This window comes from Mycteria americana, chromosome 6 (genome assembly GCF_035582795.1).
Source record: "Mycteria americana isolate JAX WOST 10 ecotype Jacksonville Zoo and Gardens chromosome 6, USCA_MyAme_1.0, whole genome shotgun sequence".
Taxonomy (NCBI): domain Eukaryota; kingdom Metazoa; phylum Chordata; class Aves; order Ciconiiformes; family Ciconiidae; genus Mycteria; species Mycteria americana.
The window spans coordinates 27,230,848-27,257,187 of record NC_134370.1 but is presented as its reverse complement, the minus strand read 5'-3'; the positions used below and the strand labels follow the sequence as shown (position 1 = coordinate 27,257,187).

General features: G+C 37.5%; 1 protein-coding gene across 9 annotated transcripts in view; it reads left to right on the top strand.

The window, feature by feature from the left end:
* Positions 1–26,340, top strand: part of KCNMA1 (potassium calcium-activated channel subfamily M alpha 1) — a 532,021-nt gene that overhangs the window by 116,443 nt on the left and 389,238 nt on the right. For all 9 annotated transcript variants that reach the window (XM_075505159.1, XM_075505158.1, XM_075505166.1 and 6 more), the window contains one exon: positions 25,754–25,918. In XM_075505159.1, coding sequence (XP_075361274.1) covers positions 25,754–25,918 — 165 coding nt within the window. The remainder of the gene's footprint in view (positions 1–25,753; positions 25,919–26,340) is intronic.

Here is a 26,340-nt window from a genome sequence, read left to right as displayed (position 1 = left end):
CTTTCTCTTTAAGGAAGGGGAAAAAAAAATGAGGACATGGGCTAAATTTACAGTCCTGAGAAGTACTGTTTTCTAGCCCAATGGAAACTAATTAGAATAGGAGATTGTCAAAGGACCCAGAATATAAGGAATGCATTTTATCTATACACCAAGTAACTGGAGGTTATTTCGAAAAGATGACCTCAAGGACTCAAAAGATTTCTCAGAAGTTCAAGTCTGTGTATGGTTTATTTAGCAAGGCAAAGGATTCTGCTTACATACACCACGTGAAAGAGGAAGGCTATTCCATTCATTAGTGCTCTAGCTTAAAACATATTACCTGAATTCAGATCTGTATTTCCTTACAGGCTTCCTGCATGCCTTTCAATTTCTCCGTACCTGCTTCTTTAAATTGGAAAAACAGGTCAAATAACACTTCCCTGCTTTATATCTAAATAGTCTGAAGGCAAATATTTCAAGGCCATCAGTGTTCTGAGTAAATCCTGAACTCTGTGAGATGTTTTGTTACTATTGTAATAATAGCGAGATACATAAGCAAAAATGAGGTATTTATATTATCTTCAGTCCTAGCTGCTTGAAATATTTTATAAATGTTGATGATGATTATAGTATGAAAACTCTTCACTTCCAGCCAATACAACTAATCAATCTCAAGTGTGCAAATGATGTAACTGAGGCTGGCAAATTACCATCTTAGGTTCTCCCCAAAATTCTGCTTCACTGTTAAGGAAGGCAGTTTGTCAGACCTTGAAGTCCCCATCCTGTCCCTTAGCTGTTTAGTTTTCTGTTCTCCAAATGCTGCTTGGTGGTAGGTTAGAGTGAAACTCCCAGATCGTGTTAGTAAATCGCTGTGTGCAAAAAGCAGTTCCAATTTTACAGAGCCAGGGCTTTGAGAGAAGCAACTGTGTGAAAATGAACGATTTTTGGTATTCGATTGATACTAATGATGTTAATGTAGATAGTCTTTACTCGCAGGGTTAGCGTAGTTATTTCTGTTGGAGGGGAAATATTATAATATGTAGATACTTTTATGTTTATTACTTGCCTGACAGCACCCAAATCTGATTCTATGAGTGAACTCTCAGTAGTTTCAGAGTGTTGTGGTTAGGCATTAAAGAATGTCTCTACTTAGAATAGTTTGGCAAATACATAGTAGCAAAAGTAAAACATTTATTTTTAAAAATCTAACTTTCTTTTTTTATTATATAGTAGTATATTTTTGCTTTGCCTTTGTTCAGCATGTACGAGGAAATTGTCAGTTTTCATTTTATTTATGTAGTATTTTCAGTAGTGTGTTCTTGGGCTTTACCATATGATGTTGTAATGTGGATCTTTGTGCGTGTCAAGGAAATATTTGTAATACTTTTTTATTCGTAGGTAAGGGTAAGCTTGTATATGTACATATTTATTTACCTAGAAAATAAAATCAGGCTCCAAAGTATTTCTCGTATTATCTTTTGTTGGTTTTCCTTTATAGGAAAAAAAAATATCTAAATTGTAATGTTCTTTCTTTTGTAGAGGTATGTGACCTATGGTGAATTAGCGAACTTTACTTTTATTTAGTCTCTTGGCAGAGACTGAATACAACTTCAGCTGTATATACACATACAGAAAACTACACATACAAAAAACTAATGTTTAGTTGAAACACAATAGTATGTCTTTAAGCTTATTTTGTTTCCAAATGTACTCTGTCTTCTATTTTTAGCAAAGTTAAATGAATTGAGCACATACAAAATTAGGCAGCTCAGAACAGAATGAACTGTCTTAAGAGGTCGGAGAAAGTAGTCTGCACGTTGGTTAATACGTATGTTTTTTGGATCCCAAGGCTACTGTTCCCACTCCTGTTAATAAAATTACAGAATCCTCAGAATCCTGTTTTTTCTCATCCATCTTACACAAAAAATCATATTACTTGCTTAGGCATATTTTAGTTTGTTGTAACTTCTTCAAAAGTGTCAGCTTCTTGGCAGCTGCTTACCCTGGACGTAAAATCCTTCTTCTAAAATTGATCGTACCTTAGCTGATGGCAACCAATAGTGGTCAGGTGAATGGTACCGTAACAATGTATGGTATTGATGTTTAGTTAGTCAGCGCTTTTCGAGTGTCTGTTGATGCTTCTAGGAGAACGCACCTTTATGTGTAGGCATAAAGTTGTGTTCTGAAAGAATGAGCACTTTACTTTCCTGTATTCCAAAATCAAACAAAAGATCAGATCTATCACAGCGAAGTGTCCAGTTGGTCTGGTTACCTGTTCCTGGCTGGGGAAGGGAATTATGTATAGTGGAGGGCTAATTGAAAGACTGCTGAAAACTATAAAAAGGTTTCACTTGTTCTTAAAGAGGCTTTAGTGTCCAACCCTTTTTTAAAAACAGAATTAGATGGTAGTATGTAGTAAAATTGTTACTTGTTATGAAAGAAAAATTTTCCCTGTTGCATCTCTTGTGCTAAAGACTTCTTTGTTTTGATAGAATTTTTTAAAGCTCTTTCTTCGCATTTTGAACAAAACAAACCCAAACCCCACTCAACCAACCAAACCAGTCACATAACAGATTCTGTGGATGTTTTAGGTCACAATTAACTATCACTAGCATTTTTTAAAAATTTTTTTCCTTCAATTAAGAAAGAAATAAAGCATTACCAATTTGAAAAAAATTGTTCCTGATCTATATTTGCGTATTTTTGTGCATGTTAATTGGCTACATTTTTTTTTTAGTGTTTTAGTGCTTATGAATTGGCATGTGTGTACTGGTATGGTGTATGTTATCAATCTTAAGAGAATACTCGGGAACTAGGTAATGAATAATGCTTCTGATTACATTCTGATGAACTTCTACTAGCTAGTTAACTTTATTCACTCCCTTTAACTCAGACATGAAATTGTCTGAGAATGTGATAATTAATTTTTTACATATCTGCATACCAATATCAGGAGAGGTTTTACAGTTGTCCAAGTCCAGAGACACTTGATTTGATATTTTTAATTCATTATTATAAGTAAACTTTGCTACTGGCTCCAAGTAACTTTTTCTTTGGACTTCATTTTTTGGCCAGTGCTGGCTGATTTGTTTGCTCTGCTTGTGACTAGTTGAATGAAACATAAGTCTTAAACTGTACCTGTTTTGACTGCACCATCATTTCTTTTCTGAAATAATTTGTTCATCACTTGTTTAAACACAAACCAGCTGTATTTTCATGCTAGAAACAAATATAAATAGGCAAACCTATTGTAATTTTCTTAGTGTTGTCAAAAAAAAAATAGTGATGGTAAAACTAGTTATCCTATTTGTAGCCCTGCTATAGTGAGTAGAAACTTTTTGGTGAAACAAGTAAATCTTGTTAATAAGAAATCATTACTTGTTAGAAGCTTATGGGAGGTTTTGGAATATGTTTTTTATTCTTTTTTAATATTAAAATTAATATACATATGTATTTGTGGTAAAACCAGATTTAAATCTTCATATGGAATAATGATAAAGGGTATTATGTGTAAAATTATGCTTACATAATTGATCACTTGACATTAATAGTGTGTGGTAAAAATGTCTATAAGGTTCTGGAGTGTGAATTAGCAGTATGGTTGATATAATAAATGAACCATAGCTTGTAGTTCTGGATTACTGGAAAGTGGAGGAGAATCACAGAATCACAGAATTGTATAGGTTGGAAAAGACCTTTAAGATCATCGAGTCCAACCATAAACCTAACACTACCAAGACCACCACTATACCATGTCCCCAAGCACCTCATCCAAACGTCTTTTAAATACCTCCAGGGATGGCGACTCAACCACTTCCCTGGGCAGCCTGTGCCAATGCTTGATAACCCTTTCGGTGAAGTAAAATTTCCTAATATCCAGTCTAAACCTCCCCTGGTGCAACTTGAGGCCATTTCCTCTTGTCCTATCACTTGTTACCTGGGAGAAGAGACCAACCCCCACCTCTCTACAACCTCCTTTCAGGTAGTTGTAGAGAGCAATAAGGTCTCCCCTCAGCCTCCTTTTCTCCAGGCTAAACAACCCCAGTTCCCTCAGCCGCTCCTCATAAGAGTTGTTCTCCAGACCCTTCACCAGCTTTGTTGCCCTTCTCTGGACACGCTTCAGCACCTCAATGTCTCTCTTGTAGCGAGGGGCCCAAAACTGAACACAGTATTCGAGGTGCGGCCTTACCAGTGCCGAGTACAGGGGGACAATCACTTCCCTAGTCCTGCTGGCCACGCTATTTTTGATACAAGCCAAGATGCCATTGGCTTTCTTGGCCACCTGGGCACACTGCTGGCTCATATTCAAGTGGCTGTCAACCAACACCCCCAGGTCCTTCTCTGCTGGGCAGCTTTCCAGCCACTCTTCCCCAAGCCTGTAGCGTTGCATGGGGTTGTTGTGGCCCAGGTGCAGGACCTTGCACTTGGCCTTGTTGAACCCCATACAATTGACCTCGGCCCATTGATCCAGCCTGTCTGGGTCCCTCTGCAGAGCCTTCCTACCCTCCAGCAGATCAACACTCCCACACAACTTGGTGTCATCTGCAAACTTACTGAGGGTGCACTCGATCCCTTCGTCCAGATCATTGATAAAGATGTTAAACAGAACTGGCCCCAACACAGAGCCCTGGGGAACACCGCTTGTGACCGGCCGCCAACTGGAGTAAACTCCATTCACCACCACAAAGTGGTCACAGAAGTCACAGCACAATAGTCAAGATTTAAGGGGAGTCACGGGGACTGGAGCTGAGAGGGGAACAGATTTACCCAAGCTAAGAAAAAGAAGTGTCCTTTTACTTCTGCTAGAGAAAGAGAAGTATTCATCCTTAACTCATCTTTCCTTTAATCCCTAATGATGCTGCTATTCTTTTGTCAGTTCATTGGTACACAGAAAGCATGCTATAAAACAAACCTTCTCATCCTTTCACTGTACTTTGCTGACTTAGAAAAAACCCAAACAAATAAAAAACCCCCCAACAAGAACAACAACAAAACCCCCCCAAAACCCCAAAAACCAAAGTAGCATTGGGAATTCAAGAGATAGTAATCAGACATTATTGGCATATGTACTGTAATGTTTTTAACTTGCACCCAGCAGCAAATGCAGCATACTGATAAAAGTGAAAATTATTGATGTCATCTCTGGTACTCACACTCAAAATGATTGTGTTAGAGATGACATAAGGGGAATGGTACTTGTTAAAATGTGTGAGAACACTTGTAGTATTTTGAATCAGAAAATAACCTCCAATTTATACTATCGTTGCAATGCACAGACTTCTGCTCTCCCCAGAGCAGTAGACATTTCTCTGTTAAATATATTCAGACTTGCAATAACCTGTAAAATCTACTAGAGAAAGACAATGCTTTACTTTATAGTAAATAGTAAAAAAGGATAGCCACAGTGACCTGAAGCCTGCAACAGAAGACACCACTACATTTATATTTCTAAGACAAAATAGCTCTGGGGAATAGAAAATTCACTTTATTGCTGGGTGGATTTTAATAGGCAAATTCTGCATTTGAATTTGACCATGGTAGCACGCTTAACTTCCTTGCACTTGCAAAACCATAGGGTTTTTTTTCAATAATTATAGGTAGCCAAACTTTGTCTTGTTATATGCCATCTTAGAGTTCTGTTAGAAGACACCGAGATAAATGTTTCAAGCTTCAATAACACTTTAAATGGGTAGTGCTGCCTACTTAAATGAATGGTTTCTTCCACACACATTAACCTGTATTTGAACTGATCCAAACCCAAAAACCCCCTCACTTCAGGAGAGATCTTGGTATTTGCTGAAGCTGTTTAATAGATTCCTTGCAATCTCAGCTTGCTGTGTAAAAGAATGATACTGACTTTTCAAAACTATTTCTTGGTACACTTGAACATAGACAGTATACAGAAAGTAATTTTCACTCTTAATCCATGTCCCAAGGAATTCTGAGAGCGCCAAGTAAGTTATTGTTTACAAAGATTTCCTATTACTTTTAGGTTCCCTTTTAGTACTTATAAGAAATGTTGAATTAACATTCTTGTGGAATAAAGCTCTTGGTTTATTCCCAGAACAAGCACTACCACACTGACTAAGTTATCTTTCTTGGTCTTCCCTGTAAATGCATTTGAAGACTGACATAGGCAGCAAAATTCAAGGGCAGAAAACCAGATAATTTTCTTTCCATTTATTCCATTACTTCTCTCCTGAGGCTAACTTGATGCATGATGGGTGAAGTAGAGTAAAGGTGAATACACAGGCAAAAGTGAAGTCATGCAACTAACTCTGTACTTCCACTGAGATATTATGAGTGCAACAATTTTTAGCCCTTACCCTTTCATAAAGTTTTCAATTGGTTGCTAAGACTGTTTTGACTATTAGCAAAAGAATCAATTTGACTGAAGTCAGGCTTAAATTATGAACTTGAATCTTGTATTTTCTAGCTTTAAAACAAATGGACTTGACCTGAAGGAAGTCCAGTTCAGAACACCATCTTTGAATTAAAACCTCATGCACAAGTGTTTCTTTGTTTTGAAAGAGCAAACAAATACTGTAGTCAACAGTTTATCCTGTTTGTAAATTTTAGAATATTCATATTAGGCAATAAGGTTATTTATACAAAGTAGCATGTCATAGAGGCTCCACTCTTCAAGTTTGCATTCTACAAAAGTGGAAGTATCTTTCTACAACACATATCTTTAAATATTTTTCATTTTTTTTAAAGTTTTTGTTTCATTAGTTACAGGTGGTAACTAACGTTGGACTGCCATAGCTTCATTTGTGATCTGTGTAAAGGCCTTTATTTATTTAAAGTAAAATCCTCAACCCCCTAGGAAAGCCCAGCAAGTCTTCTCTCAAAGTGTTAAGTTATTTATTCTTGTTTGCACTGATAGCAATCTATCAGCCCTTGAACTGAGAAAGGACAAAGCTGCCAAGGTATGTTTAATGAAAATTGGTTGTGAGACTCCTGAAAGTCTTCCATACAGTTTGTAATAAAATTATTATTTAATTACTTTAAATAGGTGCTATGTGTAATAAGTAACTGACTGTCTTCAGTAATCTTTTTCTTTTCTGTCCTGTAGAACTGAAATCTCTCTGGATCTGGATTTAGTCACAGAACTCTTAAATTACACGTATACAAAACCAAAGACACTTCATGTACATTCATCCTGCAGAAGTAACATAGGCTAGTGGTCATTGCATAGCACTAGTTGCCAGAACTACAGGGATTACTTTTATAATTAGTAGATAGATTTGTGTTCCCAGACTGAACCCATAGAACTAAGTGAGCTTAATGACTGATCCGTGGCTATAAACCAGTGGGTACTTATTAATTTGAATTATTTTGGCTCTGAAAACACCAGAGAAATATTATGCCAATTCCTTTGTGAAATATTAAAAATGAACAACCTAAACAATGCAAGCTTTCTATATGGTTTGATGACAGTTCCTTTTATTCAGTGAAAAGGGCTAAGCAGTCAGCAGAGTAAATAGTTCTGAGTTGCTCTTCACAGCACAGTGGAAGAAGTCAAAATGCAACTATGTGTACAATGGTTTCTGTGCAAAGAAGGAAGTAAATCAGAGCACTACTGATTTTCCTGTGGTAGAGCTTGGGTGTATATTTTACCCTTCATATATCTATAAATCTAGCGAACCTCTTGGGATAAATCATGTGAGATGTACAATATCTCTTTCTGCTGTTGAAGACTGACTACAATTTTACTAATTTTATATGTAGCCCATAGGAAAACCCTTTTCAGGTTAGGCTTATATAGTACTGTTAAATATTAGTTGTGAGTGATTTTGGAATATAATAAAATATGGATGGTAAAAAAGATAGCAGATGTTGGATCAAATACAAGATAGGTAAGGAAAAGATAACTTATAAAGCCATATGGAAGTCATATGGAGTAGTTTATAGAGCCATATGCTTTGTCCTGTCCTGCTGGGAATGTGTCTTTATACTTGCTGGCCCACATCCTTAGTTCTTATGAATCAATATACCTTTATTGTCTAGGTCACCGACTTGGAATTTCTTTAGTTTAAAAAAACCAAAATCAAGCCAATCAACCAAAACCGTCCTGTTTTTGTTGTGCTAATAACTAGGTTGCTACCCTGTATATTCTAATAATCAGGATTTTAGCTTTGATTAGACCACCCAGAACTCATCTGATGGCAATGCTATATCATCACGTTGTAAAGAAAGCCAATATTTTAACAAGCTGCATTTCGATTGCAAAGAGATGTAGCAAGAGGAGGAAGTATTGACACTTTGCTCTAGAGATAGTATGTATGCTTTCATAAAAGTGAAAGCATTCGTTTTTTCAGGAAGCTATATGCAGTTCTTCAGGGACCTCTGCAGATTTTATAGATTCAGAGGAGCATTTGAAAGATTCAGAGTTATCAGAGGTAACATTGTTTTGTATGTCTGGATATATTTGGACAAAAATACTGATAATGTGAACAAATCTGTTTTCTGAGGTAGTTTTGTCACAACATGGATATTAATGTATGCCAGTAATTGGGAGACCCTCAAACAGCTTTATGGTCTCTCAGGGAACTCAGTTCTAGTATCTAGTGTGTAAGTAAGTCTATACTAGAATCTCTCTTCATCCTAGAGAGTATCATGATATTTGGAGGGGGCAGTTCTTTGGTATAAGCACTCTTAGCAAGACGTGTTGATTCAGTAGGAATACCTTCTCAAAATCAGTCACTTCATGTTTGTTTAGTCATCAGTTGCCAAGTACAGAACTGGTGTTTTACTAACTTCAGGCTTAGAGAGAAGTCACAAGGCAATTTTTGTAGAAGTGTTTTACTTTTGTTGATGTAATGGTCTATCGTGATCTGTACAACTGGCAACAGAATCAACTAGATTCTCTTTTGTCATTTTTGTGCGCTGTATCTGTGGTTAGCAGCAAAGGTGATTGCATTTCAGTGGATGAGAGCGTTATCAAACATAGTTAATGTATCAGGATTTTCAAAAACACCTGGAGAGTGTGTTTGTATGTGAAAGAGTGAGTTAATTGTAATAACAAAGACAGAACCCCAAACTCCCACTGAAGGAATGAAGGAGGGAACAGTTTTGTTACAGTGACCTGGGACCTGCATACAAGTTGTATATAGTTCTAACCTTACTTTTTCTGTTAAGTATTCAATTTATTTTTATACTTTTCTACTGTTTTGCTCCAGCCAGCTCATAAACAGCCTACCTAACAACAGTTTAAGTCTGGCTTCCAACAGGGCTGACATTCTCATAATTGATATGTCTATGTTGATGAAAAATTTCCCCCACTTGGATTCCAGCAGAACTCACTGATTACAGGGAGTGCAGAGCACAGCAGAAAATCATACATTTTTAAAAATGTATTTTTTTTTTTGGTGATTGATGATCATTTTATTAAATATCACTGTTGCTCGGTCTCTGAGTAATGAAAGCATTCTTCTGAGCTCCAGGATCTGGAGCACAGCTGGATCTGATGCCACCATCACTGAGATGCTGGGTATCTAAGATGCCAGGAAGTAGACTCAAAGCTGTATTCTGAAAACCTAGCATTAATTGTTAAAAGGGGTGTAGACTCTTTGCTAGAAATTGGCCCTTCTTTTCATATGAGTTAATTGTTAGTATGGCCTTTGCACTGATTTGGTAGCCAGGAACAAGATTTGTATTTGTATCTCTGATATTCTTCTTCCTACAAGGTGAAGTGAGTCATGTAATGTAGTTAGGAATCTCACTTGTGATGGGAGCTTGCCCTGCTTCTAACATAAATTTGTGGGGATTGATTAATTCCATTTTCCTCCATTCTTCTAGCCATATTTGAGCCTGTCTTAAAGGTTTTTTTAAGCACCTTTGAAAATGAAGGTTAAGCTTGAACTGAATAGAATATTTGGAAACCACCATATGAAAATGAAAGCTGTATGTGGCTTTTTTTTTTTTTAAGTAGACATGCTTAAGAATAAAATTGTTTGATTATCTGTTAGAAACTTACTGGCATAGAAGTTTTCGTGGCTTGAAAAAATGTCACAGTGAATGAGACTTTCTTCAGTTTGTCCCTTAGAACCACTAAGAAAATGATGTATAATTTATTTTCTATATAATTTAAAATAGTCACTATATTGAATGTAAAAGATTTAAGTTTTAAGTTTAATTTCTTCCTGGAATTGTCATTATTTCAAGATATATTTAAAAAAAAAAAAAGTTCAGTGCTGATATTAAATGTGTCTTCAGAAAAAGGTAACTTCGCCACATAAACTAAAACCATGTGACTACTCACCTGTGAGAATCCCTGTACCATTCAAATTTCCTTTTATGACAGAATTTGAATTCTGACCTCACTAACCAAAAAGATATCTTGCCTCTCTATATGAGGTCTGAGTTTACTATGAAATAGTAAATTACTTAAATTTTATGTCTAAATTTACAAAGCAAAACAATTTTTTTCAGAAGTAATAATGAAGCAGACTCCAACCAAATTTCATACTGATTAAAATCTAAATCTGAATTTATATAATTTTCAGAAATTCAGTTTTCTCACTAATTTCTATAAACTGTACATCAGCAAACTGTCTGCGTATTTGTTTCAGCAATTCCCATATGCTTGCTCTTACAATTAAGCAGTCAAAACAAAGCAACTTTCATCCTCCTTCTGGAGTCTGATTACTGTATCTGGTAGCTTTTATTATTCCAGTGTCCCAGTTGCAGTAGCCTTGCCAAACACACTACTGGGTTTAGAACCCTGCCTAATGGTATTTTTTTATTACAATTACTTTTTTATTTTGTTTTACCAAAAAAAAAAAAAAAAAAAAGAAGTCTTTCCAGCAAGCTGAAAGGCTATGTAACCATTTTGGTAATTTGGCGTGTATCTTCCCATGAATGCCTTATTTAGTTAAATGGTGACCTCAGTGCCCATTGGACCGTAATATTATTCCTGCTGTCAGTCTTGCTTTCAGTTTTTGGCTCCTTCCCTGGGTTAGTATTGGCTCCTACAAGACATGAGGAATAACAAAAACATCTGCTGTCACCCCAGGAAGCTGGCGGAGTTTCATCCAGAAGGATGTGTGCTGCTGCTGATCATCTTTTCAGTACTCAGTGCCACCACAATCAATAGCAATAGTAGAAGATACTCAGGAAGAAAGTGGAGGCTCTGAGCCAAAGTTGCGGACACCCAATGACAAACTGTTATGTATTGAACTGGGGGGAGGGGGGAAAGGAAAAAAAAAACAGAGAAAACCTCAAAAAACCCTACCCCCAAATAAAGCAAATAGAAAGTACAAAATTAAGAAGGATGATACCTCCCCATCTCCTGAATAAATGGCTTAGATCATAGATCTTGTCTTCTAGCATATTTTTCTTTGTCACTAGAAACCTTCTACTGAACTAATTGGAAGCTCAGAGGCTTCTTTCCCAATCACTGCTGTATTAGGATAAACATCTTAACAGGGTCAGAGGTCATGGGTGTATAAAGATTAGAAATGTTTAAGAAAGGTTAGCTTTAGGAACAGGCAGGTTTAGATTGAAGATTAGGAGATTATTCATGGAATCATAGAATTGTAGAATGTCTCAAGTTTGGAGGGACCCATAAGGATCATTGAGTCCAACTCCCTGCTCCTCGCAGGACTACCTAACAATAAATCGTATGATTAAGAGCATCGTCCAGATGCTCCTCGAACTCTGACAGGCTTGGTGCTGTGACCACTTCCCTGGGGAGGCTGTTCCAGTGACCGATCACCCTCTCAGTGAAGAACCTTCTCCTAATGTCCAGTCTGAACTTCCCCTGATGCAGCTTCATTCCATTTCCTTGTGTCCTACTGCTGGTCACCAGAGAGAGAAGATCAGCACCTTCACCTCCGCTGCCCCCCCTTGAGGAAGTTGTAGACTGTGATGAGGTCACCCCTCAGCCTTCTCTTCTCCAAGCTGAACACACCAAGTGACCTCAGCCACTCCTCAAAAGTCTTGCCCTTGAGACCTTTCACCATCCTGGTGGCCCTGCTCTGGACACACCCTAATAGTTTGATGTCCTTCTTGTATTGAGGCGCCCAAAACTGCACACAGTACTCGAGGTGGGGCCGTGCCAGTGCAGTGTAGAGCGGGACAATTACCTGCCTTGACCGGCTAGCTATGCTGTGCTTCATGCACCCCAGGACATGCCCTGCCCTTTTGGCTGCCAGGGCAGACTGTTGATTCATATTCAACTTGCCGTCAACCCAAACCCAGTCAGAGGAACTACTGGCTTTCTGTCTGTATTTCCATAGTTCTGGACAAATTGGTATCATTATGAACTTAGTTTCACATGGTGCTTCGCAACATTTACGATAACTTTTTCTAGGTTATAATCCCTACAGAGATGGTAGTATGCAGAGAGATGGCTAGTAGCGAAATTCAGGCTCCTTTTTTTTCCTCTTCTGACTGGAATTGTGTTTAAAAAAGACACTACAGACTTTCACAGGGTTTGCTTTCATACGCTAACAGCTGCTAGAACTGATCGTAATGGCAAAAATGCCTAGGACCTTTCTGGGGAGAGTAGAGTTCTGAGAGGCAGGAGCGTGAGGGCCCAGTCATTCACTCCCCCGTTCTGTTTGAATTGTATCTGGTTTTGTAAATTTCTTGAGACAAAGGGGAAACTGCATTTAGCACCATACCTGCAAAGATGTTGCTGGAGATCATAGAGCAAGAGAATTAATGAGGTGGTGTGCTCTTAAATAGCAGCTCACAAAGATCGCTTTCTGACCTGTAGACGCACTAAAGATTTGCAGGTTTGTTGGTGCATGTGATGGACAAAGCTAATAGCTTTAGGAAAAAAGCTGATAGAAAGGAAAATAGCTTAATTACTGATTTGCTGGGTGGGTTTTTTTTGCACTAGCCTCTGTTTTGGGTAATTGCTTGGAACTTTGTGTAAAACACTCTTTGCTTTATAAAAATGGAAGTAGAGTTTGGAAAGTTTGCTTTGTTTATAGCTTGCTGTTACTCCCGTGGTTATCTGCGTGAGCAGAAATCAGTACAGGAAAAGATTTCTGTGGAACTGAGTGATTCCAACTTAAATTCATATGGCAATAGTGGTGAGTTTTTAGATGAAATAAAATTGTTTTATCATTTTTGAATCCTGAAAAAAATGAAAACTCAATTAAGGTAACATTTTTTCATTTGAATTTTTACAGCTCTTTCTATTGATCTAATCAATAACAAGGAGACTTTGTTTCCACAGAGTGCCCTTTAAAATAGATTTGAAGTCAAGTTTTATTAAAACAGCACAGTACAAAAATCTGATATATGACTTAGTCTTAAGGAAGAAGCTTCCTTCTTCACAGGAAGTTAATTTTATTCAGCGGAAATCTTTTGCAGCCTAGGGTGAGGACCACTAGATGCTTTTAGCTGGTAAAACAAGGCAGTAATGGTTGCCAATATGGGCATCATCTGTAATCGAAAGTAAAACTATTTAAGTATTACACATCACTTACAGTATATTGAGCACTTTTACAAGTGTTAATAAAATCAAGCACTTGAATGATGCACGGTGCATCCCATGGTGACAGTGAGGATTTAGAGAGTGACCAGGAAGAAAAATATCCTTGAATACCCTTCTTAGAGCTGTGTATCTGCAGGCAAAATGGGAATCATGTTACATGTGACTTCTGCCTTTAACCTGGAGATCCTGTTTCCCTTGCTATACTAGTTTGTGAGGATAAAAGTCATACTTTTACACTAGAAAATAAAGCTGATCTTACAATTCATGCCTTTTGTTCTGATTTCCGTGAGATAAATCTAAAATACAGAGATATATTTATTTCTCGAAGTGTGTTTCTCAAACGCGTCTTCTAGTTATATGTATTACTTCAGTGTCTTGTTACTGAATAAACTAGAGTCAGATATTTGGAAGCTGTGAATTACTGATGTACAAATCAGTACTTGTTTTTTCTTTACTGGGGCTTAATTAAGCCCTTTTTTCTTTTAAGAAGTAGTAAAGGTAAAATTTTTAACTTCATGTGATACTTGGATGGGATTGTCAATGACTCTCATTCACAGATAAATTATGGGGGACACCTGCATCTTGGGAAGCTGTGTGAGGTAATTATGCAGCACTGTAAATGGAGAAAGACTCTAAAGCTTCAGGCTGATGAGTAGGTTCTGTAAAACACAGTTTGTGAATAGTGTAAAGTGTGACAGCCTGCTTTGATGAGCTGTTTGATCTTTATGCTGCTGCAAACTCTTTTACCAGAATAATTTATATAAAATCTAAAAGGAAAAAATGGAGTTCTAGGCCCTGTAATAAAGTTACCAGATTGTCACAAAATTGCACGATATAAACAAAGGGCATGGTTGATTTCCACCTCTTTTCAAGTCAGAAATTTCTATAGTAGCAGTAACTTTATTATTGATCATTGTCAACAACTTCTGTTCCCCTGAAGGTTCAGCAAATTAAAGCTCAGTACTCTGTGATGACTTAACAATTGTTATCCTTTAATTTCTTTCTTACTATTATTTAACCTCAGAAAAAGAGGTAACAATTTAAATTGATCTATCCTCTCACCTCTGTTTGTATCTTTCCTTATCAGTAGACAATAACTGCTTGCTGTATCATGGATAATTTGTAGAAAGAGTGAGTATTCAGAGGTAACATGTTTTTGTGACATATGCAGTATTTGCTGGTTTGATAAATCTTGGAGCCAAAAACTGTGGACTCATGAGACAGAACAATGTCTGCCTTTAAGCACCTCACTTGCCCGCTGCTACTAATGCAACACTGCCAGGGCTGCTTCTAACAATCCAGGCCTCTGAGGAACTTCAAAGAGTTGCTGCTCTCATTTAGAGAATGACCTCTCAGAGTAGGAGCTTCATCTACAAGTCTTGGTACAGGCAGATTCAGTCCTGCCATGAGCAAGAAGACTTAGATATAATTCTTTGTGTTATGAGAGCTAAGAATGGACACCACGTATTTTTATTTTCCGGTAGTCCAACTTCTGATGGCTTACAAAGGCTATGTTCAATGTCACAGTCACGCATCAATTCCTAGCAGTGCGTCACTTGTACACCCACAAGAGGAGGAGATCATCTCTGTGCCAGTTAAAGTTATCCCTGTTATTTAAAATGATGAGGTTAGGAAAGTTAAAGAGAACTCACTGAGCTTGTTCTCATTCTATATGGCACGAATAAAAATTAATGGAGCTATAGTATGCAAGTCAAAAATTTAGCTTTCCTCTCTGCCTTAGATTTCAGTCAGTATCTGTGAATTTGCAGGAACTGTGTATGTTTCTTTGCATCAGAAATGTGCCAGCTGCTGTATTTGTAGTCTACAAGTACTGACTTTGGATAATTTGGATGCTGATATTTAGTGTCTGGGAAGTGAACCAAAATAATGTATGTTACCTAAAAGAAATTTATCTACAAGGAATTTTTCTTCTTTTAGGTTTAAAAACTTTTGTCTACTTAATCATCTATGCAAGGGAGTCATGAGATTCAGGTTACACAAAATTGTTTCCGTAGCAGTGGGTAATGAATGAGGTCATAGCTACGTGACTAAATAATAGTGCTTGTACATTTCTTACAAAGTGACGTAACTGGTCCTCTGGGGGAAATGTTTAGTTTAATATAATTATTTCAAAGTAGTCATTAAAATTGTTGCTTTCCAACTGAATCGGCATTTTCAATATTTTTGAAAATTAGAGCTGTATATCTTTCCTCCAGATTCCTGCACATTTGTGTGCTCTCTGACTCTCACCCCCCCCACACCCCAAAGTTCTTTCAGTCTGAAAGCTGCGTTAGACTCTGTAATCTCTGAGGTGAGAAGTGTTGTGTGCTATTAAATATTTTTAATTACTTATTGGCTGACCTGCTGCTCTTCAAATATTTATGTGCTTCACACTGGAACTTAATTTCCCATGTCAGTAAAGGCTTAGATATGGGTTTATATCCTACAGAGAGCTTTAATTCGTTGTGATTTCCGTTATAATTTTAATACAATAAGCATAAATATTATATACTACCTTTGAATCAAAAAAGACCTTAGACATGACTGGTTTGTCCAATTTGGCAGATAATAGAATGATTCTCTGGCATTCCTCAAATCGTCATTGATCCATGTGTTTTATGATATTACCAAATAGTTATATTTGTGAGTCTCTCACATTTTTGTCCCACTACCTCCCTCCTTCATCTTTTATCCTGTTACCTGTAAAACCTTCTGAAAAATCATAAATCTCTTTGTAAAAATGTGAATGCAAATAAATTGTGTTTGACAGGCTCAGCATTGAGGAAGGTTCCCTACACTCCCACACAATATGAATAATTTGCTATTTCACGTAAAATAGAAACCGCAAGTGTTTAAGTCCATTCCTCCCATGTGAAAATGTTTCATTTGAATCAAATGAAGACCTAAAATTCCTGTCACCAAGTTTTCTAGGGAGTTCTGCAGTTGAAGGAAGCGAACAGTTAATTCCTTTATGCAAGGACCAAGATCCCAGTTTTGGAGTAGTTATGGTACCTTGTGCTTAGAGACTCTCTCCCTTCAGCTGGGTAATGCCTTTCCTAATCCACGGAGTCTCTCTGATTTTTTTGGGCATCAGAGATGGTTTTGAGCACCAGTTTTAGTCACTGGTGCTAGCTGCATTACTATTCTGTAATACACAGAAGAGAGGAAGGATTTCCCTCTACAATCCAGTCTGCGTCTCTTTCTCTCGGATACCTCTGATACCACAAGCAAGAAAGTATTATGAAGTTAATATAATGAAGGAAAGCATACTGTTTGCTAATAGATAAAAGCCTCCTCTTCTGTAATTGAGCAGGATGTATTCTGTAATTGCAGGATAAAAGTACGCAACTGAAAAAATATTGCGAAGTTTAATTTCACTGACAAAGCAGTTTGATACTTATTTTGTACATTGTGTTTGTATATATCCTTTAGTGAAATAAACCTTCTACTTTTGGAATCTTTTAATGACCTATTTTAATGTTGAATATTCCTGGCAGAGAATAATTTTTTCAGCAGTTTTCTTATTTCAGCTTCTACCACATTCTGTAAAAGCTACTCTCATAATTTAGATCATATATAAAGATCATATAAAAGATTTACTGGTAATTCTTCTCTTAAAATTGGGCAAAATCAAATGCATGATTTTTCAATGTATTTTTCATCCTTTCACAGTAGTAAAAAAAAAAGTGCCAAGAGGTGATGATTGAAAAACTTGGATTGGAGTTGGGTATTAATGTTAACAACAACAAAACAATTACAAGCAATCAGCTAAAGTACTTCCTGTAATCATGATAAACAAGTTAGGTAATTTCCCCACTGTTTATTAATTTTTTCTCATTTTTTAAGACGTTTTTCTCACATTCATGAAGCCCTTTGAGACTTTTGGATTGCAATGAATCATATAGCGTCACAAAAATGAGTTAAGTATGAAGACAGCAAGTGAAATGTGGTTTTTATTGCTTGTAACAAGTTTTTGTTGAATTATTGATATTTAAAATGTTTTATCATCTGTGACAGAAAGAAATTTCTCCTGGATTAATCAGTCAATAGGATGTAGGCAATTTGGCAGTGTTCATTTCATGATAATGTCTGTATCAATTTTCTTTTCAATTGTATGCTTTCTTTGATTTCCCTTCTATTGGGTGGGAGGATAACAGAAAATGCATGCACCTTTCTACCCTTCTCTATGCTTTTCCATTAAGGATCCCTTCCCTTTCTATAGTTTTTATAACTCAGTCCCATCTGATATTGCTTCATATATTTTTACAAGTTTAGTTTCCATCATATTTAAGGTTAGTGATTTGGCATGGCTACTCTAAAGTTCTTTTTAAAATACATTTTGAAAGGATGGTCTCAAATGCTTGAACCACACAAAAGACAGTTAAAGACTAGTATTCTGTTTTACACATTAATTGTCTAATCTGCCTAATGTACCTATTTCTACAGTATGTAGGGACCAAAGAATAATGGCATGTCTCCTTTGATTTAAACTTAGTGTCCCCATTAATGCTTGTTTTGCCCTTTTGTCTGCTACTTTATAATTGAACAGGGTCTTTAGGGAATATTTTATTGTGATAATAATTCAGCCTTCCTAAAGGAAATTAATAAGAAATGCTCTGTTGACTATAGAAAAGGAAAATAAATTTATGGATATGGGCTAGATGTTAGTTTGACAATTTTATGAAATATTTTCAGTGAACACTCCTAACCTGTACATCCTGACTTGTCCTGTTTTTATTTATTTATGTATTGCAGGCAGTAAGTTACCTTGTTACATAGTTTTATGACAAGTTCACTAGTTAATTATTTCTATAAATGTGGTCTGATGTACTATCAGAAGTAACAAAGTAAAACGTAAGGATTTACTTTATGAATAAATATATAAACGAAATTGTTCACACAAACTTGTGAACTTATAGTCAAAGCTTACATAACTATTGCTATAAACCATTGCTAACTTGAACCAAGAATCGTAAGTTTTTAAAAAACACCGTTTGTACATTTGAATGCACATAAGTTTGTAATGACACTGTTTTTATCGCAGATTTTTAGTTGTGAGAATCATGCTCTCCTGTCAATCTCTTTCATTAAGCGTGCTTTTTAAAAAAATTGTTGTTGGATGGTCATATTGTGCAATCCTTCTGTATTCCTCCCCTGTTTACCCTTCTATAACTTCAGAGGGCACTGGTTTTATAATCTATTTTTACTTGCCTGGTATCTTTATTTAAGACTATGCTTTTTCATTTCACTATAATGTCTGGAGTTCTTCATTGCTTCCCTTTTACGCTTCTGCCTTATATGTTTAATTGTCTTGTATAACTAGTCTAACAGTCTTTACCACTATGCTTTTAGTGTGTCTTACTTTATGATTCCCTACACTATGCTTGCATTGTCTGCCGTTTGTGTAATACTGAAACACTTAAAATCCTAAATATATTTATCCTGACAAGATCCCTATGCAACAGAAACTACTGTTACTCTTGTTCTATAGCTGTGGGGTGAAGACATGAAGAGACTAGATAACGTGGCTGAGGACTTTAAAAATTTGGCGGCAAAACAGGGACTTCAGCATGTCTCCCAGTTCTTAGGCTGGTATGGAAATCACTCAGCCAGCTTTCCAGTTATTCAGAAATACTGTTTTACATCAATGTAGAAGTAGAAAGTACTTTCAGTACTTGAAAGTACTTGTAAAAGTACTCTTTTACAAGAAAGTACTTGTAAAATTTTTACAAGTAGAAATTTTTAAACTTTGAACTGAGTCTTTTTGTAGTTTCTTCAGATTTCAGGTAATGTAGGTGTCTGCTGTTTCGTATTCTTAAGTGAGAACCATACCCAGGAACCCTTCATTTGGCAGACTTATGCTGTTTGTGAGATCATGGCTGGAACACCGTGTTTTACTAATCTAGTTTCGCTTGCCTCTCAGGTCAAGGTTTTAGAATTAATTCCCCTACTGCAGCAACTTTTGTCAGTCAAAACAATGACATGAAAAGGGGATTTTATGTAAGTAACCCATACCAGAAATATGAAGGGTGCAGAAGAAAAGTCTGTCAGGATTACTGAAGGTATGCACAAATGCAACAGAGAAGCTGGTCACTGGAAAAAGAGAAAATACATTTGGTCTTGGAACCTAGACCCTTCATAGTGAAGGATTATTATTATTTTTTTTTTTGGTCAGCACAGAAAGTAAGGTTCTGGTGTGAGTAAGGACTGGCAAGGAGCTTCTCAGAATTTCTGCAGGAATGCAGAAAACAAAAAGAATAGTTGTCTGACAGGAGTTTACTATCTCAGTCTTAAACTAAAAAGAAAAGTTTTGGAATCTATTTTGGACTTAATTTTTTTTAACCTGCCAAATTTGCAAACACCAAATTACATAGCTCGTGAATATTTTATGAGAGAAAAATGCTTGGCTATCTCATCAGCCATGTTTTCCACAGATCATTCTGTTTCCTTTTATTCAGTGAAAGGAATAATGTTTTTCTGGGTATCAATAATTAATCCTTTGAAACTAGCCAAACCATAGCTGCAGTATGATAACTGACGTCAATGTAACCGAATATTGACTAAGAACCAAATATTCAAAGAAATGCTGTGGATTACCTCTTAGCTCACAGTTAGTTTAGCTTTTGCCTTCTCTTTCCTGCAAGATTGACTCTTTTCAAAGAGGTTTGCAAGTCTCTATACAGCTATTTATTTCTCACATTCCCATCTGCTTTGTTTATTAATATTCCAGTGAAATCCTGTGTTTGCTAAACTGCAGTAGAACAGGTGAACCCGTTCAGGTTTTTTGGTTTGCTTGTTTTGAGCACTGGATGAACTGGTACTTAGTAACTATTAAGATGAAGACTACAGATGGTAACTGTATCTGATGGGGAACATCTGCTGTGGCAATGTATTCAGTAGGTACCTGATGTCTTGACGTACGCTGTACGTTGCCCAGCTGCTAAGAATGCAGCATAATATTATGGTTTTACCTAAATTTAAGACCCCTGTTTGGAGTTATCAAAATGGTGAGAGAATGTATCTAAGGGCATGTAATTGAATTACTGATAGAAGAGTAATAATTTTAAACTCAGTGTTTTAGAGGTCTGCCTAACAGAAAGGAGAAATAGTCTTATATGCAAAATTATTCCTTTTCACATAGCACCTGTTGGTGGCTTTGGGGAAACAGATGAATGAAAAGGAAAAGAACATAAACGTAGATTTCCAATGTATAAGAGTGGCTAGTATGAAAATGTTGCTCAGGGAATGCAATGCTGTTAATTGAGGGGCAGTTAATAGAGATAAAATTGCAAGTTACTGGCATCATTATCTAAAGCAGCCCTTCCCTAGCTTCCCCAAACTATATTTTATTACTGTATTATTACTGCATACTTCAAAACAGGTGCAACTGCCATTCTGCCAGGCCTTTTCTCATCTCATGTTCTCCAGGATGGGATTCCAAGGCTGGTAGTGGGCTTGCTCCATTGGTATTACTGTTTTCGAACATCTGCTTAAATTGAGCATACTGCTGCTTCTTGTGTGATGTGGGCATGACTCTGTATTCTCATTACAGTTGATACTTAATGATTTTTGCGTGCTATTCATACTAGTTCAATGTTAGATAAGCAGGAATATCAGAAATCCTTGTCTTTGTTTCACCAGGCTTTAACCCAGTTCTTTTCCCTCACATTACCTGCCCGTTTCCTATGTTTTCGAACATATCTCAACAAGACACCAAGTGTTTTTTCAGTACCATACTTCAGAGAGTGCTTACCAGGTTGTCTTCATAGTGTCCTGGTTTTTTAAGGGCTTCTAAAAAGGCAAATTATTCTCCGATGATGTATTAAGTTTTCATAATAATTTTCTGATTTTATTTCGTACAGCCCTGGGTTGAATGGAGTGTCTGTGCATTAGTTCTATGTTTGTACAGATATTCTAGAGAGAGGTAAAGTGAAGCAGGCAGGACTACATTTTCAAAAATGAAAACTGGTTTTGAGTGTCTTTTCCCTTTTTGAAGTCTGCTTTCTTAAGGTAACTGTGTCTAAGCATCCCAGCACTTGTGTAATCTACATCAATATTTATTGTTGAAAATGTAAGACAAAGCATTGAAGTTTCTGGTCCAGGTCTGTGTGAAACCATTGGTAGAACAGTGAGTCCTGATTCCTGTACACCCCTTCTCATCATGCATTCTCTTCCATTTTGCTATAAAGTTCAGGAAAAATATATTTCACAAAATAGGCTGCTTCTCACTTGATCTACCTGCATGTTCCTGTCATCAAGTAATTAAAATAACAAACGCTTTGTGAAATAACAGGCAAGCAGAGTGGATAAGGGTCGTATTACCTTACTTGTAGCTACCGAGCCTGTAAATAATTAAACAATTACTGTCACTGTCAGGTTATTTTTTTAAGCACCTTTTTCAGGTTGTGGTGTTAGTTACTCAATGCTTTGAGGTGAAGAAATAGCAATGGAACAGGACTATACAGTTCATAAGAAGACTGATTTGTACACAGTGTAAGTGAAAGCAGCCTTTAAATCTCCTTTAGTGTGATCTCTGCACAATTGCATAATGACTTGGGAATAAACTTTCCTTAATACATAACTGCCAATTAAGTAAGCTAAGCAGCTAGCCATGTAGATGAAAAGTAGAAAATATCCCAACTGAATACAAATATTACATAACAGCAACTACTCTGCATATTAATTATAGCTACAATAATGGCGAGAGTTAGGCTTGGTATGTAGCTGATCATGAGACTCTGCTGCAAATGACACTTGGCAGAGGATGATTGTTTTACTTATATTTTAATTAAGAAATAATATGTATGGGAGATTTTAATAGAGGTGAAATAAGTGGTATAAATGCAGAAATACGGCTGTTCAAATGTATTACAGACTTTAATACCTTTAGAGAATCAAATACTGAATGGGTCTGTCACATCTTATTGCTCTATTCTATTGGCAACCGAAAGTCAATATAGCAAAAAGAACTGCAGGGTATTAGAACCTTTTGAAAATATAAAAGCTACCTTTCTCCTTTAATAAAGTAAATTGTCTACTATTTTACTGAGTGTTAAGGAATTTTATTTTTATAATCTTATGAATAATCATGTCTTTAAAATTTAGTTTGATATAGCGACAAAAAGGTTGAGGCTAAGTAAAGGAGCATGTAAACAATAACAGAATTTTCTAACCTTAATGTTTTCAAGTCCACTACCATAAAATTTTCCGTTCAACTCTTTGTTTAATGATCTGTAGTTCTGTGACTTTCCCTACCAAAATCCATAATTATGAATGTTTTTAGCAAGGTGTGCATCCCTGAGATTTTAAATAGGGGTGCTGGGTGGAAAAATCAAGTCCGTGGTTTCGTCCTCGCTCTGCCGATGACTTCTCTGGTGACTGAGTTAGGCACTTAATTACCATCTCAGTTTCTTATCTGAGAGGAAGACATAATTACACCTCCTTTACTATGAAAACCACATTAATACTTTTATTCAGTATAAACTTTGTACAGAGTATAAAAGCCCACTGTGCTATGCAGAGGAGAACCACGTAGTAAAATCTGGCATGTAGAGTTTACAATCTGAAAGAGAAGCTCTAACAGTTACAAAAGGCAGACAAACTGGTGGGAAGAGAGAAATAAATGGTACATGTAATTTTTAACGTCAGTAGCTGTCAGGGCACTGCAGGGCTGGGGGCTCCCTGGGGACTGGGGGATGCCCAGGCTGGCAGGGCCGGGCCTGGCAGCCAGGGCCTTGTCCCACCGCCCCAGCCAGGGAGCGGGCAGCCCCACTGGGCAGCCCTGCCCCGGCCATCAGGAACCTCCTTGGGGCCAGGCCAGGGCCAGCCCGGGACATCAGCCTGTGGGTGAGGGTAAGGATCAGGCCCGGTGAGGGGAACCAGCTGTGAGTTGGCTGGGCTGGTGGGGCCCGGCTCAGTGGGGCACACGGCTGGGTACGGCAGGGCTGTGGGGAGCTGGTGGCCGTGGGCTGGGCTGAAATGGTGTCCTGGGTCACAGGCAGGGTTGGGAGAGACCCTAGGGGAGAGTGGCCAGGGCCAGTGAGGCCTGTGATGGCAGTACTGGTTAAGAAACAAATTCTGCTGTGTCAAAATGATATGGCTACCATGGTGATAGAAACTTGTCCCTGCTCAAAGCTGGGGGACAGGATTTCTTAATGCCCCTGCCCTTGATTCTTCATTGGTAGCAGCGCTGCTTTATTAGAGATGGTTTAGACTGGTTTTCTTCTGCTGCAATGCAGATAGCTCTCTGCATGGTTTTCACCTCCCATATTGAGTCTTGTGTCCCCAGAGCATACCCCATTTACTCTCTCGCGCTGTCTTGGCTTGCTGATGATGCCCCAGGCTGCTTGCCTGCCCCGGGGCCTTGGGGATGTGTCTAGGTTGCCTGAACCTCAGTATTTGGTTTTATTACAATGTCTGGTATATACAGCCACACCATCCACTCAAAACAAAAAAACCCCAAACAAACAAAAAAAAGACGCTAGGTTTCTCTTTCCTGGTCTATAATCAAAACACTGATGGCAGTCAAGGCATTTCTTTGGGACTGGTCTGTATGGCTTGGTGATGATATGGGTCACAAATTGTCCCTAGCCAAGTGTTAGTCTCTTGGAAATGCCTTGTGCTGTACCATACGTCACTAAGCAATGAGCTCATTTCTGTAGGTTGTGCTCTGTGCGTGTGCAATGCCATATACGTCTTTCAGTGCTGAGTGCAAAGCATCTGATTCACTGTATCCAAATTTGTCAGGGAATGAGGTCCACTTATGCAAATATAAAGTAGCTCCTGTCTGGTTATTTGCTTAGGAAGTACTGAATTACTGTTGTAACTCTGAATAAATTGTTATCAATATAGCCACATCGTGCACTGTGCTGTAATTGCTAGTAAGAAGATAGAGCCCACATTTTGAGAGAGAGACTAACAGAGAAGAATCTGGTTAGCTAATTAAGTTGTAATACTGAGATTCTCTAAAAATAACTGTTGGTCTCCATATTATATTTTTAGTGTTGCTCTACTGTTCTTTGCTGACAAATTCAGTGCAGCTGCTTTATTAGTTCAGTACTGCTCTCAGGAAGTGCCCTTACCTTTATGTCCAGCTGCATCCTCAAGGCCATCTCATAGCTTGTGTGTTTTGACCATGGTAGTGTAGTATTCCTACTGTAGTAATAATCACTGAACCAGCATCAAACATCTTTGCTTGTGTAATGGATATCCCAAAGGGGATTAATGGCAATTGATTTCCTGCTTGGTGGCCTATAGGCAAGTCATCTATAAACAAGATCTTTCAAGCTGTTGGTCTGTGCAGAGTGCTTGAAGCACTAATGTAGATCTATGGGTGCAGTTCAAGTGCTCAGAACTTGCCTCAGCACTGAATTTTGCTGCCTCCCCTATGCTTGTTTAGCAGAACTTGTCAAGTATTCAGGAAGACATTAGTATTATGCTGTCACCAAAGGCATGCTCATGGCACAGTCTGATACTTTGCATATGATATGTTTTAAACGCTGTACAATCCAGGCTGGCTTTTCCTATAATTTCTCTTGATTTTTGTGGAGCATCTGTGACTGTAGCACATAGCAGGCAGTTACAGAGCATGACATCCTTGCTGCAGCGTCCGGGAGATACTGATATGAATTCTAGTGCATGTGACTCATCAGTCAGCTTAGTGCAGCTGAGGCTTCTCTTTAATATCTAGCTCTCCATTCTACAAGAGCTACTTACTGACAGAAGAATTCCTGCGATATATTAAACACTTTCATTGAAACACTGGTTCACTGATATCATGTCAGCTCCCTGCAGATTCTGTGTTGTATTTTGTTCCCCTCACACTTGATAATTATTGTCTTGTTACATCATGCTTCTCAGTGAAGGTTTACTCAGATAATTAATTCTAGTGATAGTAAATTAAAACTGTACATCAATTATGTTCACACCTAGTACACATTGTTTTGAACTAATACATCAAAAGGTCCTTCAGTGTATGTCTGACAAACTCATTTATATGTAGCTCTATAATTGCTTACATAACTCTTGGCAATTATGCTGCTTATAGGGAAGGAACATATAGTATATTTGATGCCAAATATATGTTCTTAAGATGTAATGTCAAGGAGAGTATTTTTATCTAGTTGTTAGTCTGGTACCTCATAGACCGTTTCTATTTCTATTATTTCTGAAGAGATATGGCCAAGTAGGTGCTTAATTTAATCTAGCAGGAATCCAGGAAGACTGATTTGCTTTTTTCATAGCATTTCTTAGCCACAGCTGTGTACTGATTTTCACTGTCAAATTGCTAAACATTAACTAACCCAAATATTTACTTTGCAGGAGGCCCAGAAGATCAATGGTGGTGGAGATACACAGGCAGATGGGGCCTGCAAATCAACAGATGAAAAAGAGGAGAATGTGGCAGCAGAAGTGGGATGGATGACCTCTGTGAAGGATTGGGCAGGAGTCATGATATCTGCCCAGACATTGACTGGCAGAGTACTTGTAAGTTTTCAATGATTTTCTGTGTTCTTACTTTAAAGAACATTTTTTAACAAACACCGTGTCCCAGCATTAGAGGTGGATTTTTGATTGGTTTGTTGCATCAGCGCTGAGTCAATCCCAATTTTCTCTTTTGGAAGAAAAATAGCAGACTAATTCCCATTCCAAGAGACAAGCAGAGACAGCAAGTAAGAAAAACTGACTTCCAGCCCACCCCCCCTCACCTATTTCAGTATTCTGGCACCATGATTTTGAACTGTGTTACAAACACTGAGTTTAGTAATTTGTCGTGGCTGAACCCCAGCCGGCAACTAAGCACCACACAGCTGCTTGCTTACTCTCCCCTGGTGGGATGGGGGAGAGAATCGGAAGGGTAAAAGTGAGAAAATGAGTGGGTTGAGATAAAGACAGTTTAATAGGGAAAG